The sequence below is a fragment of the Panthera uncia genome (assembly GCF_023721935.1).
Source record: "Panthera uncia isolate 11264 chromosome D3 unlocalized genomic scaffold, Puncia_PCG_1.0 HiC_scaffold_8, whole genome shotgun sequence".
Lineage (NCBI taxonomy): Eukaryota > Metazoa > Chordata > Mammalia > Carnivora > Felidae > Panthera > Panthera uncia.
Genome location: NW_026057586.1, coordinates 72929685 through 72944464, shown reverse-complemented (window position 1 = coordinate 72944464; position 14780 = coordinate 72929685). Strand labels below are relative to the sequence as shown.

At 39.4% G+C, this 14780-nt stretch overlaps 1 protein-coding gene across 19 annotated transcripts in view; it reads right to left on the bottom strand.

The window, feature by feature from the left end:
• The window catches only part of GIT2 (GIT ArfGAP 2), a 52213-nt gene that overhangs the window by 28520 nt on the left and 8913 nt on the right, over positions 1-14780 (bottom strand). For 16 of the 19 annotated variants that reach the window (XR_007455182.1, XM_049619148.1, XM_049619152.1 and 13 more), the window contains exons 5-9: positions 14687-14773; positions 14443-14573; positions 12189-12283; positions 3819-3864; positions 2626-2677 (exon numbers count right to left, since the gene is read on the bottom strand). Coding sequence is in view for 18 of the 19 variants with exons in the window: in XM_049619148.1 (XP_049475105.1) it covers positions 2626-2677; positions 3819-3864; positions 12189-12283; positions 14443-14573; positions 14687-14773 (411 nt within the window). In the remaining variant the exon portion in view is untranslated. The remainder of the gene's footprint in view (positions 1-2625; positions 2678-3818; positions 3865-12188; positions 12284-14442; positions 14574-14686; positions 14774-14780) is intronic. The other 3 variants (XM_049619149.1, XM_049619155.1, XM_049619145.1) reach the window with 1 other exon arrangement.

Sequence of the window (14780 nt, the reverse complement as noted above, 5' to 3'; positions counted from 1 at the left end):
AAAAACACCCAGATGTTTGGTGGCGGTCACTTTTTAGTTGACACTGAATGTCTTTTATTCCTGACCGTACTCCTTACGTCCACCCACAGTACCTGGCACAGAGATGGGGCCCAGGAAATATCCAGCACACGCTGACCAGAAGGTATTTTATGTGGCAATTTAAAATGCTGGCTACACAGACCTTGTGAGAGCTTGCTAAAATGAATACAATTGCTGGATGAAAGCAGCAGGATATAAAATCCTATAATTATGATGGAGCTTCCATTAAATAAAAAATGATAGGCATATGAAACGAGAATTAGAAGAAACATATCAAAATACTGTGCCTGAATCCGTTAAGAATACAGTGAATGAAAAGGATTCCCCTTGTCCATTTTCCAAATTTTCTCTAGTGTGGTTAACTTATATTTGTAATTGAAAATAAGCTCTGATAGCGTTTTGCTGGATAAGGTGACGAGCGACTGGAGACCTAAACTTGCATCACAAATATCGGTCTCTTTCCAATAAGGGGCTACAAGCTAAGATTATTATTACTGACAGTAACTACAACAGCAATACTGAGGGCTCACACCTCAGGTACTGTGCTACTGTCATCATATTAATACTCATGACACTTCTGTGCAGATAGGAACTATGATCATCCCACTCTACAGACAAGGAAATTGAGGCCCAGAAATTAGCAGCTTGCCTAAAGTCACAAAGCCAGCAAGTAATGGACCAGAGATCCAAGTTTAAGTCTCTCCAAATGTTAACGCTTAACTAGTTCAAGAAACACATTAGTCTAATTATATTTTTCTCAGTTTCTTATCAGGGAGGGAGATACTGTGGGACAACCACTGAAGTGGCACTGATCAAGCTGTCCCTTGTGAGGAGACCACTGGGTGGGGTCAATAGGTATTGACAGCAGCCTGTCTCACTGAGCAGTTCAGATCTGCAGCCACTGATGGATCGTAAGTCCTCTTTCCAGGAGAGGACACCACAGCGCAGAAAGGCTAAGGAGCTTGTCAGAGATGAGCTCTCTAACTGACCAGTCTGACCACAGCCCAGGTTCTTGGGATCTGTACTCAACTTTGTTCCACATATTTGTCTAGTGCCTGCCACATGCTAGAGATATTACAGACATAACCCCACCTTTATGCGGTTTTCAGTCTAGCAAATGTAGGTTAGTTAAGGGAGCCTGAGTATTATCTATAATGTCTGAATTATTTAAAACAAAAATTGGCTTATATACTCTTAAGTAATTAAAATGAAATCACAGACTATTTGGTGCTATCTGATTCCAAAGGTTATCATCTTAATCATCCTACCATATGACCGCCTTAATTTAAGAAAGGTGATAAAAACACACAGACACACAAAACCACAGATACAGAACACAGAGACACCAGATTGCATAAAATACATTTATTTCATATCACAAATACTAGTAACGATAGACTCACTTGTATGTCATATTCAGTACTTAGTATTATTTGGAGCGCTAGTGAAGAGGAACGAGGAGAAAGTCCTACATTAGGGGAGAGGTGCAGCTTCAGAGTCAGGCTTGGGGAAACTTCCACCTATACTGTCAAGGTGGTCAGATTTCAGTTACTTGAACGACAAAAGGGCGGGAAGCTGGGGAAGGAGAAGACTGCAGAAAGACAGGATTCCCGAGAGAGGACCTGAAGGTGGCCTTAGAGAGTGTAAACCCAAAAAGAAACAAACACCTGCGCTTGCACACATGTGTGCATGCACACACACGCACAAACACACACATGCATGTGCGCAGGCACGCAGTGGGAATCAGATGGAAAGCAGGGCAAAAACTGAATGGTGAGAACTGGATGACACTCTTTGAGGTGAAGAAAAGAAGTTAGGAATCTTGGTTCAGATCCAGAGGGCTGTGAGGACAGCCAGAGGCGGGAAATCTGGTGGTTACAGTGGTTGGGGTTACAGTGGGTTACAGTGGTTACAGTACTCTGGTGAGGCTTCAACTGGGGGGGCCCCAACAAAGGGAAAGCGCTCCCAGAGAAGCTGGCTGGTCAGGGTCCTGACTAGGGCTGAGGTGGGCAGGCTGGAAAGAAGTATGCAGACCGAAGGGAGCTGGGTGAGCTCTGAGTGCACACCCAGGGCAGGACCACCAGCCCTCGACAGCATGCACTTACAAAGCTCTGATGAATGAAGCGGGCTAAGCAAGACCATGATACTGGCGGCTGGACCCAGATGGCAGCAGGTGGAGCTGCGGTACTCACCATTCCAGTACCAAATTGTGCCATTCCCTAGTGTGCTATAAGGCTACCGGAAGGAATCCTACGAAGTGTGTCCCACTTACTGTTTTACAGGGAGAGAAACTAAGGAACTCTTATGAAAAGAAACAGCTTCCTAATGTCAAAGGCACAGTCTTCACTTTGAAAACGACAGAGAAAAACGCCATTACTCGAAGCAGAGCCAATAAATTGGATCTACTAAACTTAATAGTACTTCCCATCTCCTTCTCTACATACTCAGTGCTCTGCTTCTGATTTAACAACATCTGAGAGTATGAAAAGTCATCTGATGTAACAGGTAACGGGCTAAGGATAGGAATTAGCAGGATGCGTGAACTGAACTCCACACTGAACTTCACTAGGAAACAGAGATACTCACAGATTGAAGCTTCTTCTTAGCAGCTTTTGCCAATTCAGACAAATCCAGGCTGCTAAGAAAATGTACAAAACTAATAAGCACATAAATAAAAACCATTTTTGTGAGCTTGGCAGAAGATTAAGATAGTCAAGGCATCAAGACATTAATTACAGTTCATGGACATGGTCAGAAACAAAAATTCTACAGCCCATTAGAGTTAGTGAGAAAACTCTGAACACAAAAACTTGTAACTCCTTTTAGAAATATCATGCTCAGGTAACATAGTAAAGGGAAAAATAATCACCAGATAACTAAAAGACAAAAACTACTGCCAGGCTAGTCGCCAACCCCTTTATGTGAGAAGTCACAATTCTTAAAGTATTAAAAAAAAAAAAAAAAAAAAAAAAAAGGCACGACAGAAGGAAATACGAAAAGGGCAGAATGAGAAAAACCAGAAGGGCAAGATTACATCTAGAACAGCAGCTAATCATTTCATAAACTCTTGACAGTATTTGTGCAAAGGTAATTGGTTAAATAAGAATTTCAAGTTCATTCCTGCAGCTGTGAACTCATCTAACCTCACAGACCAGGGGTAGGCAGATTATAGCCCATTTTTTTGTTTGGTTCCTGAGCTAAATGTTTTTACATTCTTACATGGTTTGGGAAAAAAAATCCCAAAACAAAAGAAAAATATTTCATAATGTGAAGAATTCTATGAAATCCACATTTCAGTGTCCAGAAATAAAATCTTCTTGCAACTGATATGCCCTTCATTTACATAACATTCACGGATGCGTGCATCTACAATTGGCAGAATAGTTGTGACAGAGGCTGTGTGGCCCACAAAGCCTAAAATATTTATTATTCAGCCCTTAAAAATTTTGTCAGTCATGGTTATAGACAAAGAATATCTTCTATTACAATACAGAAATATTCTGAGATATCATCTATAGACACAATACACTGTCCCAACTGGCTAAAATTGGGACATCCCTAACTCCAATTTTCTTACTAGTAAATTTGTTACGTGTACTCTTTCAAGCTTAAGTTTTACATGGTGGTTTACTTACAGCCGTCTTATTTCCAAATTGTATAGCCATAAAAGAGAAAAATGTATGGGCTTTGTTAAATACAAAATATAATACACTTAAACACTATACAACCAAGGAAATAACAGTGACAGATAAAATTGATTGGTATTTCAACAGCCTTACCTGTCTGCCATTTGAGGTATTATAAAGTGCTGTCCATTTTTGTGATCTGAAAGAGAAATCAAGCCAAAGTTTTGGTCATACAAACACTGATAGGATCTATAAAGGAACACCATAATTATTTTTTCAATTTACATTTTGCAATTAGCATTTTCTCATAATTAGGAATTATGTGGGAGGGGCAGAGGTTGCCAGTTTGGCTACAAACTCCCTAAGGCCTGGCCAGTAGCAAGAATCATAGTCCCATTTTCAACTGATACAAAGGTCCAGACACCATTAGGCAGAAAGGTTATGTTCACGTTAATCCTACACTTCATCCATCCCCAGTATAACTGATGACCTTTAGTTATGGACAGAACTTGTGGGGAGCTGAATTAGCTCAGAGCAAGCTTCCATCAGCTCTCCATGTGGGATGGGGGAGCACCCTTGGGGTCTTGTGGCTCACCTTCAAATTAATCAACTAGCATAAAACCATCAGGGCTGAGGCAGGCGGTCTTGGCAGATCCAGGCAGGGCTTAATGACCTAGTCCTCACCTAGCTTTTGGAGGGCACTGATCACATGCCAATGAATAAAAAGCCATTCTATGCATTCACATATAGGTTTTTGTGTAACTATCAGTCTTTATTTCTCTTGGATAAATAGCTAGCAGTGGGACTGCTAGGTTGTGGAGGTATTAGGTCAATGTGTGCACAACTTGGTAAGAAACTGCTAGACTTTTTGACAGAGTAGCTCTATCATTTTGTTTTCCAACCAGCAGTGTATGAGAGTTACAGTTGCTTCACATCTTCCCATTCAGATTGCCAGTTTCTTAGGGGTTTTTAAATTTCAGTCATTCCAAAAGGCGTGTAGCGGTACCTCACTGTGCTTTTAATTTGCATTTCCCTAATGGCTGATGATGCCGAGCGCCTCACTTCATGTGCTCATTTGTCATCTGGATATGGTCTTTGCCCGGTTTTTATCGGGCTGTTTGTTTTCTTACATTTGAATTTTATATATTTAGGTATAAATATTCTGGATCCAAGTTCTTTGTTGGACATGTGATTTCCTAGTATTTTCTCCCAGGCTGTGGCTTGTTTTTCACTCTCTTAATTACAGTTTTTGCAGAGCAAAAGCTTTCAATTTTGACAAAGTCCAATTCATCAGTATTTTCTTTTATGGATTGTGCTTTTATGTTACATCTAAACACTTCACCTAATCCAAGATCACAGATTTTCTTCTAGACATTTTATAGTTTTACATTTAGATCTATGATCTATTTTTAGTTTTTATGCCAGTGTGGGAGGTACTGAAGTTTCTACTTCTGCACATGGATGTCCAGTTGCTCCAACACTGAAAAGACTATCTTCCTCCACTGAATTGCCTTTGCAACTATCCAAAATCAACTGAACATATTTGTGTGTCTACTCCTGGATGCTGTCTACTGTTTCAAAGACTTGTATGTCTGTCTCTTCACCGTCTGAGTACAGCAAAACTTGACGGCAAGAGTTAAAATTGGATGGTGTGATTCTGCCCACATTCTCCTTCTTTTGCAAAATGGTCTCTTGGCTAATCTAGTTCCTCTGCCTTTCCATGTAAATTTTAGAATCAGCACATCCAAGTATGCAAGAAAATCCTTGAATTACACTAACTTTACAAACTAATTTGCAGAGAAACGACGTTAACTCTATTGAGTGTTCCAACCCATGAACAGTTCTCTTTCCACTTATTCAGGTCTTCCTGGATTGCTTTCAGCATTTGGTAGTTTTCAGCATGCAGATCCCACAAATATTTTGCCAGACTTCTACCTAAGCTTCCAATGTGGAGCTATTATAAATGTTACTGTTTTTCTAGGTTCAGTCTCCAATTACCCAATGCTAATCTACAGAAGTATGATTGATTTTTGATTGCTTCCCTTGTATTCATTCTGCAACCTTGCTAAACTCACTTATTTGTTCTAAGAACTGTAGATTCCTTGGGATTTTCAACATAGAAACCATCTCATTTATGATGAATTGTATCTGTTTCATTCCAATCTATATGCCTTTTGTTTTTCTTGTCTTATGGCACTGGTTAGGACTTCCAGAGCAATGTTGAATAAGAGTGGTAAGAGTAGACATCTTGGCCTTGTTTCTGATAGTCAAGCAAAAACATTCAATCTTTCGTCATTAAGGAAGATGTTAGCTGTGGGTCTCTACTGATACTCTTTATCAGGTTAAGGAAGTCCTTTCTATTCTAAGTTTGCTCTTTTCTTATCATGAAAGAATGTTGAATTCTGTTACATATTTTTCTGCATCAACTGATAAGATTGATGACTTTTTTTCAGTCTGTTAATGTGATAAATCACATTAAATGATTTTCAAATATTTAATCAGTTTTGGCATTTAGAAACCTTACTTGGTTATGATATATATATATATATCTATAGATATATATCTATAGTCGGATTTGATCTGCTAACACTTTGTTGAGGATTTTGGTGTCCATGTTCATGAGGGCTATTTTTTTGTGCTGTTTTTGCTGGGTTTGGTACCAGGGTAACGGTGGCTTCACAAAATGACTTCAGAGGTGTTTCCTACCTTTTATTTTCTAAATATCATGCAGAATTAATGTTATTTCTTCTTCAAATACTTGGTAGAATAGTTTCATTTAATGTGCAAAACCTGAAAAGTGAATTCCTAACACTTAAAAATATCTATTAAGGGGGCGCCTGGGTGGCTCAGTCGGTTGGGCGGCCGACTTCAGCTCAGGTCATGATCTCGCGGTCCGTGAGTTCGAGCCCCGCGTCGGGCTCTGTGCTGACAGCTCAGAGCCTGGAGCCTGTTTCGGATTCTGTGTCTCCCTCTCTCTGACCCCCCCTGTTCATGCTCTCTCTCTGTCTCAGAAATAAACGTTTAAAAAAAAAAAAAAAATCTATTAAGTATCATAATTGCAAAGCTAGCAAATCACATGAGTCATCAAGCATATCTGTTGTATAGTTATATGGCAACACCACTTCAGCTAGTTCACAGTACTTAACAGTGAAATCATCTGGGTTGGGGTTTTCTTAAATGGAAGATTTTAAAGTACAAATTCAAATTCTTTAAAATGTAAGATTATGGATTTACATGATCTCTTTCTTATTGGGTGGTGGTTAGTAGTTTGTGGTTTTCAAGGAATGGTTACTTTTTTTTAAGTTTCTTTATTTTGAGAGTGGGAGGAAGGGAGAGAGAGAGACAGTGAGTTCACATGCATGAGCAAGCAGGGAAGGGGCAGAGAAAGACACCACATTGTCAGTGCAGAGCCTGACACAGGGCTTGAGCTCACGAACTGTGAGATCATGACTTAGGCCAAAATCAAGAGTCTGACACTTAATCGACCGAGCCACCCAGGTGCCCCAGGAATTGGTTAATTTTATCTAAGTTGTCCAATTTGTGTGCATAGAATTATTTATAATATGGGTAGACCTTTATCAATTTCATTGAAATTTTCAAAGAATCAGCTTCTGGTTTCATTAATTTCTCTCTACTGCTTTCCTTTTTCAATTTCATTGATTTCCACTCTTATCTTTATTATTTCCCACCTCCTACTTGCTTAGAGTTTATTTTACTCATCTTTTCAGATGAGTAAGCAGTAAGAAACTCATAGTTTCTTAAGGGGAAAGCTTAGGTTGAGGACCTTTCTTGTGTTCTAAAATTTTTTTTTTTTTTTTAACGTTTATTTATTTTTGAGACAGAGAGACAGAGCATGAATGGGGGAGGGTCAGAGAGAGGGAGACACAGAATCTGAAACAGGCTCCAGGCTCTGAGCTGTCAGCACAGAGCCCGACGCGGGGCTCGAACCCACGGACCGCGAAACCATGACCCGAGCTGAAGTCGGCTGCTCAACCCACTGAGCCACCCAGGCGCCCCATCTTGTGTTCTAATGTAAGAATTTAATACTATAAAATTTCCTCTAAGCATTGCGTTAGCAGCATCCCTTAAATTTCGGCATGTTGTACTTTCATTCATCTGAAAGTATTTTCTAATTTCCCTTAAGAGTTCCTCTTAGACTTATATTTAGAACTGTGTTGTTGGGCACCTGGATCGCTCAGTTGGTTGAGCATCTCACTCTGGATTTTGGCTCAGGTCATGATCCAAGGTGGTGGAATCGAGCCCAGCATTGGGCTCTGCACTCTGTGTGGAGGCTGCTTGGGAATTCTCTCTCCCCCTGCCCTTCTCTAACTTGTGCTTTCCCTCTCTCTAAAAATAAAAAAAATAATAATAATAATAATAAAGAACTGTGTTGTTCATTTCTAAGCATCTGGTTATTTCCAAGTTATATTTTTATTATTTATTACTAGCTTAATTCCATTATGGTCAGAGAATATACTCTGTAGAATTTTAATTCTTTTATTTATTTTTAAGTTTATTTATTTTGAGAGTGAGTACTCACGTGAGCACGAGAATTCATTTTATTCTGAAAATGTTAGGCAGAGCATGCTATAAATGTCAACTAGATGCAGTTGGTTGACGGGTTTCAGCTTGCTATCTTTGCTGATTTTAATTAAATTAATTTATTTATTTTAAATAGGCTCCATGCCCAACATGGGACTTGAACTCATGATCCCAAGTTCAAAAGTTGCATGCTCTACCGAATGAGCCTACCAGGTGCCCCATATCTTTGCTGATTTTCTATCCACCAGTTCTGTTACTAAATGAAGACTGCTGAATGAATATCCAAGAATTGTGGATTTCTCCTTTCAGTTCTATCAAAATTTGCTTCATGGATTTTGAAACTCTGTTGCTGGGTGTATACACATTCAGAATTGTTACATCTTCTTGGTGAATTGACTGCATCACCAAGTTATGTCCCTCTCTATCCCTGCTAATTTTCCTTGCTCTCAAAGTCTACTTTGATGTTAACACAACCCCTCTAGATTTCTTTCACTTAGTGTTTGCATGGTGTATCTTTTTATACCTTTCTGCTTTTAAATTACCTCTATCATTATATTTAAAGTGGGTTTCTTGTAGATAGCATATAGTTAGAGCTTACTGTCTTAAATCCATTCTGACAATCTTATTAGCTTTTTAGTTGGTACATTTAGATCATTAACATTTAATGTAATTATTCATATGTTTGGATTTAAGTCTATGATTTTATTATTTAGTTTCTGTTTGGGCCTCAGTTTTTTGTGCCTATTTCTCCCCTTTTCTCTCTTTTCTGGATTGTTTTGAATTAAAGTATCTTTTGATAATATTTGAGTAATTTTTAACATTCAATTTTATCTCTAGATGTTTTGACTACATATCACTGTATAGTCCATTTTTAGTGACTGTGCTAGGCATTACAGTACACATAACCTTTTAGTCTACTTAGAAATAATATTTTGCCATTTTAAGATGAATGCAGAAACCTTATCTCTGTATTTCTTTTACCTGCTCCCTTTTTATGTCGTAGCTATCAAATGTATCCCAGTGACATAGGCTGAAAATCCCACTAGACAATACTGTAACTTCTGCATTAAACTCACTCATATCTCAAAGAACTTAAGAGGAAAATATAATCTCTTATATTTATCCAGATATTTATCACTTCAGTTGTTCTTGTTTACTCCTGCTGAAGTTCCAGATTCCCTCTGGTATCATTTCCCTTCTACCGAAAAGACTTTCTTTAGCATTTCTGTTAGAGCAACTAGTTCTCTTACCTTCATCTTAAAATATATTTTGCCTTCGCTCTTGAAGGTTCTTTTCACTGGAAATGGAATTCTGAGCTGACAGTTCTTTTCTTTTTTTCAGTACTTGTCTCCATGGTTTCCAATTAAAATCCATAGTTATTCAAATAACTGTCCTTTTATATGTTATATGTCAGTTTTTTTCCTTGGCTGCTTTCAAATGTTTTGTCTTTAGTTTTCAGCAGTTTGATTTTGATGTGTCTGAATGAGGATTTCATTGAGTTTATCCTGTTTGGGATTCTCTGAGCTTTCTTGAATCTGCAAGTCTGTCTTTTGCCAAATTTAGAGTTGTTGTGAACCCACGTTTCTTCAATATTTTTTCTGCACCATGCTTTCTGATCTCTTTCTGGGAGTCTGAAGATAAAAACATAACTTTCTGATATTGTCCCCTACATCCCTGGGGCTCTGTGTTCAGTTTCTTTTTCCTCCCACTTTTTTATTCTCTCTGTTGCTCAAACTGGGTAATTTCTAGTGATGTATTTCAATTCATTGCGTTTTTTCTTTGCCATCTCCAATCTATTAAGCCCATCCATGAGTTTTAAAATTTTAGTTACTGTATTTTTCAGTTCAACATTTTTTTTTTAAATGTTTATTTATTTTTTAGAGAGAGAGAGATTGAGAGATGGTGTGGGCAGGGGTAGGGATTGGGGCGGAGACAGGAGAATCCCAAACAGGCTCTCCACCGCCAGAGCAGAGCCCAATGTGCGGCTCAATCTCACGACAGCAAAATCATGCTGAGCCGAACTCCAGGGGGGGGATACTCAACTGACTGAGCCACCCAGGTGTCCCACAGTTCAACGTTTCTATCTGGTTCATTTTTATATCTTCTGTTTTTCTACTAAGACCTTCTATATTTCTATGTGATTCAAGAACATTCACACTTACTTCTTTAACCATGATGTTCCTATTGCTTTAGACTGTGTTAATTCCAACATCTGTGTCATCTGGGGATGGCCTTTGTTGACTACATTTTCCCCTGCAAGTCTTTTGGGATTTTCCTGGTTCTTTGTATGTCAAGTAATTACGGTTGACATCCTGAACGTTTTGAATATTATATTGTGAGACTCTGAGTCTTCTTTAAATTCTATGGAGAATGTTAACATTTTTGTTTTAGCAGACAACAGACCAGGTTAGGCTCTGCCTCCTGGGCCAAGTGGCAAGAGAACAGAGAGAAAAATAAAAGCAATCAGAATTCCTCTCACGCTCTTGGTCAGAGACTCAGGCAGCTGTGCTGCCATTGCTGCCATTGCTGCAGCCACAGGAGTGCTTAGGGTCTAGGGTGGGAGGAAAAGGAGGAGGAGAAAAAAAAACCCAGGGGAATCCCCCACCTCTCTGTCCTGTAGGAATCTCATTTACTGCTCCTTAGACCAGAGAGAGAAGGCTTCTTGCACCTGCTCCGCACTTCCAGGTTTCAGGCCATCTCCAAGGCCATCTCAGAAGTAAAATAGACAGGACACTCACCACTAGCTCCGTGGTACTTTGAGTTCCTAAACCACCAGCCAGAGTCCTCAGATAGCTAGTCCACGCATTTGGTCCAGGGTTTTTGATCGTATTAGCAGGAAAGAAACGGTGGGGTATGCTCACCCCATCTCACTGGGAAGTAGAACACACCAGGGGCTCTTAACTCTGTAATACAGCCAGGTTAGGGAACTGCTGTATATGTGCACGAGGATATCCTAATCAGGAACTGGCGAACTTTCTGTAAGGGACCAGACAGTAATATTTTTGGCTTTGCAGCCATATGATCTCTCTTGCAAATACTCAACCTACTCCTTTCTTTCCTTCTTTAATTACGTAATCTCTGCACTCAATGGGGAGCTGAAATTCATGACCCCAAGATCAAGAGTCACATGCTGTGCCAACTGAGCCAGCCAGGCTCCCCTCAACCTACTCAGTTCTGCTGCAGTAGTGTGAAAGCAGCTGCAGACAATATGTAAATGAATAGGCAGGGCTATCTTACAACAAAACTTTATTCAAACAAACAGGTGACAGGCTAGATTTGGCCCATAGACCATGGTTTGCTGACCCTAGTTCTACTTCATAAATAAAGTTGGCTAATGGCAAAGTTTACTTTTGACCTCTTTTCCATTCCTTTTTTTTTTTTTTTAAGTTTATTCATTTTTGACAGAGAGAGAGAGAGAGAGAGAGACAGACAGACAGAAAGTGAGTTAGCGGGGGAGGGGCAGAGAGAGAGGGAGGCACAGAATCTGAAGCAGGCTCCAGGCTCTGAGCTGTCAGCACAGAGCCTGACACGGGGCTCAAACTCATGAACCGTGAGATCACGACCTGAGTCATAGTCAGACACCCAACCGAGCCATCCAGGTACCCATTTTCCATTCCTTTTATAGCAGAATTCTTCAAATAACTACACAAGTTACTGCTCTGCTCTTCCGATCCCAGTTCCATTGTGTGCAAGAACTATGGCGTACATTCAATTTTGGTTCAATTGTGCTGATTCTTGAAACAGTCACTCCTCTGGAGCTAAAATAAAGTCTTAAAGACTAAAATTCAAGGAGATTTGACTACCCTTATATCCTTTGCATGGAACTGAAAATGCTATAGTTATTTCAAGTAAAAATCTTTATTTATTTGTACTTTTCTTGAGGATATGTTAAAGCAGCGGTCTTGGGTAACAGCGTCCCAACTTGTTTTTCCAGAGGCTGACTGACTGAAGGTGTGGAGAGGCCACTAGCCTTTCACTCACCTGGTTTCCTGCCGCAGAGATAGAAGGCTAGTCTGTCAGTCAGCTCATACTGTATTTCTACAAGACGCTCTGCCAGCTCATGGTGCCCTCCTTGCCTGTCAAGAGAAAACAAAGTACCAGTTATATTCCTCACCAGCCACTGGCTCTAGAATAAAAAAGGACAGAGATGTCTTCCAAGACACCTGAGCAATTTACCAAATGCAACTTCTCAGAATAATCAACCTTTTGTGTGAGGTAAACTTCCAAGGTCTACTCTTATTCCCACCTCTATAAACTTTTTGTAATCTGAACTACTCCCTTTCCTTTAATTTACAAAACAGAATACTTAATAAGGAAATCATGGACTTCTGGGAGGGATGAAGAATAACTTCATCTAAGGAGGTACAACATAAAACTAATAAATGGTCTAGAGTACAGGTTCTCAAAATTGAATTAGAATGCTTTAGAAAACATACAGACATCCAGGCCCCAACCTCGGAAATTCTGAATCAGTCAGGATGGGATGAGTGTGAACATCAGTATTATGAAGAAGGTCCTTCCCCTAGAGGCTCTTGCAGCCAGTCTGACTCTGGATGAGTTCAGTAACCACTTCAAGGTCTTTAATTCAGGGAGAGACCAAAAAGAACACACAGCTCACACCTGTAACTATTTTACATCCTTAACTTCAATTTCCATAACAGAAAACATTAGGTTTGCCTTTCGTCACTTATGAAATAAGTATTTAAACTGTTTGAAATCCTTCTGGTAACACGGCACATAAATAGGTTATTACACTGAGAGACTATTATATATGTAAGGTACACATGAGGAAATTCCAATGTAAGTGATAGTACCATGTACCTAGGGCTCACTTCCTCTTAAAAGATAAAGCCTAGTTTCTGTCAGTTTCTCTTCCCACCATTCAAGACACTACAGAATATTCCTCCAACATACTACACGTTTGATTTCTGAGATACGCATCTTTTTTTTCTCATTTTTTTAAACAGCTGTGAAATCAGGAAGTATGTGACAATTGATGGTACATCCATCATTATTTTTTTTAAGTTTATTTATTTTAAGAGAAAGAGCAGGGGAGAGCAGAGAGAGAATCCCAAGCAGGCTCCACGCTATCAGCACAGAGCCCAATGCAGGACTCTAACCCACAAACTGCAAGACTGTGACCTGAGCCAAACTCAAGAGTCAGATGTTTACCAACTGAGCAACTCAGGTGCCCCCATCCATCATTAAATTGTCCGAGTTTTTTCTCATTTTTTAGTGGTATATGAGATAATTATGACCCGTACAATCGGCGGAGTCTCAGATCTGATGAAATACTATATTCCTCAGTATCTCAGCTCACCCTGCTCTATCCAGTGAAGCACTTTGCTGTGCTGAACATGCCCTATCCATCCCTCCCTCCTGAACTTGACTCAGGCCTTTCTTTTTCACCTGGAATGTCTTACTTAGCTTCTCTTTCACACCCCCAAATCCAACCCATTTTTCAAAGTCCAACTAAAGAAATTTCTTAATGATTTAGGCCACAATGAAAAAACCCTATATATGCCTTTTAAGAGGAGTTGTCCATTCTGGCAATGAATTCCATGTTATCTTGCTTCATTTAACTCTTTCATGCATTTCTGAATCATCTCCTCTATGAGATAATAAATTCTGGGAAGGCACAGTTTTGTCATCTCACCCATTTTATCCTCTGCAGAAAAGAGTACAGTGCTTTGCAGTTAATAAAGTTAATTTGCAAGAAGAAGAAAGATAAGCCACCTTCTATCATTTAAAGGATATTCAAGACTAACTTATGGATTTGTTTATTCTTCCAGCATTTCACAGTCAAAGTTTTTAAACCAAGAAGAATTTTATAGCAAGCACTCATATGTCGGCTACCTAAAACCTACAATTAACATTTTACCCTGTACTTGTTTAATCATAGATCTATCCATACAGATCTGTTCTTAAGTTCAAGCAATGACTAAACATGTTAAAAAACTGAGGGGTGGGGTCTGCAATTCTTGATACTTGATTTGGCTCAAATACCATTGCATTTTAAGTCACGTGAAAGACTGAAAGCTAACTGGTTAATGGCTCTACCCTCTGTGACTTTGCGAGCCTCTGCGCTCGTTTGTATCTGCAAAATAATAGGACGCAAATCCTTAACTTCAAGGGGTTAAATGTTAACCACATGCAATTTAGCCACCTAACAATGAATCATACCCAATATAAATAATCCCTAACCAAGGGAGCGACCAGAATCTAGGTCTCTTACCTTGCATAATCAACAGGAGTTTTTCCACTAGAATCCTGTGTGCCTGGGTCTGCTCCATATACTGCCAATAACTCCGCCTGTAAAATCTGCCCTGCTTTGGAGGCAACATGGAGTGGGGTGTTTCCTTTTTCCTGAGTATTAATAAAAAGTAGGCAAACAAGCAAATTAAATAAAACTAAAGGCTACACAAACACAACCCACTTAGTTTCAATTTAATATCTGAATCAATTCATGCTTTTCTCACAGGGTGAAAGAAGTTGGCTTGTGCTCCTAAAGATAACAGCCTCAAACAGGTTTCGAGATTCCCTGTTCTCACGCTTGAATGGAGTTGCTGAAAA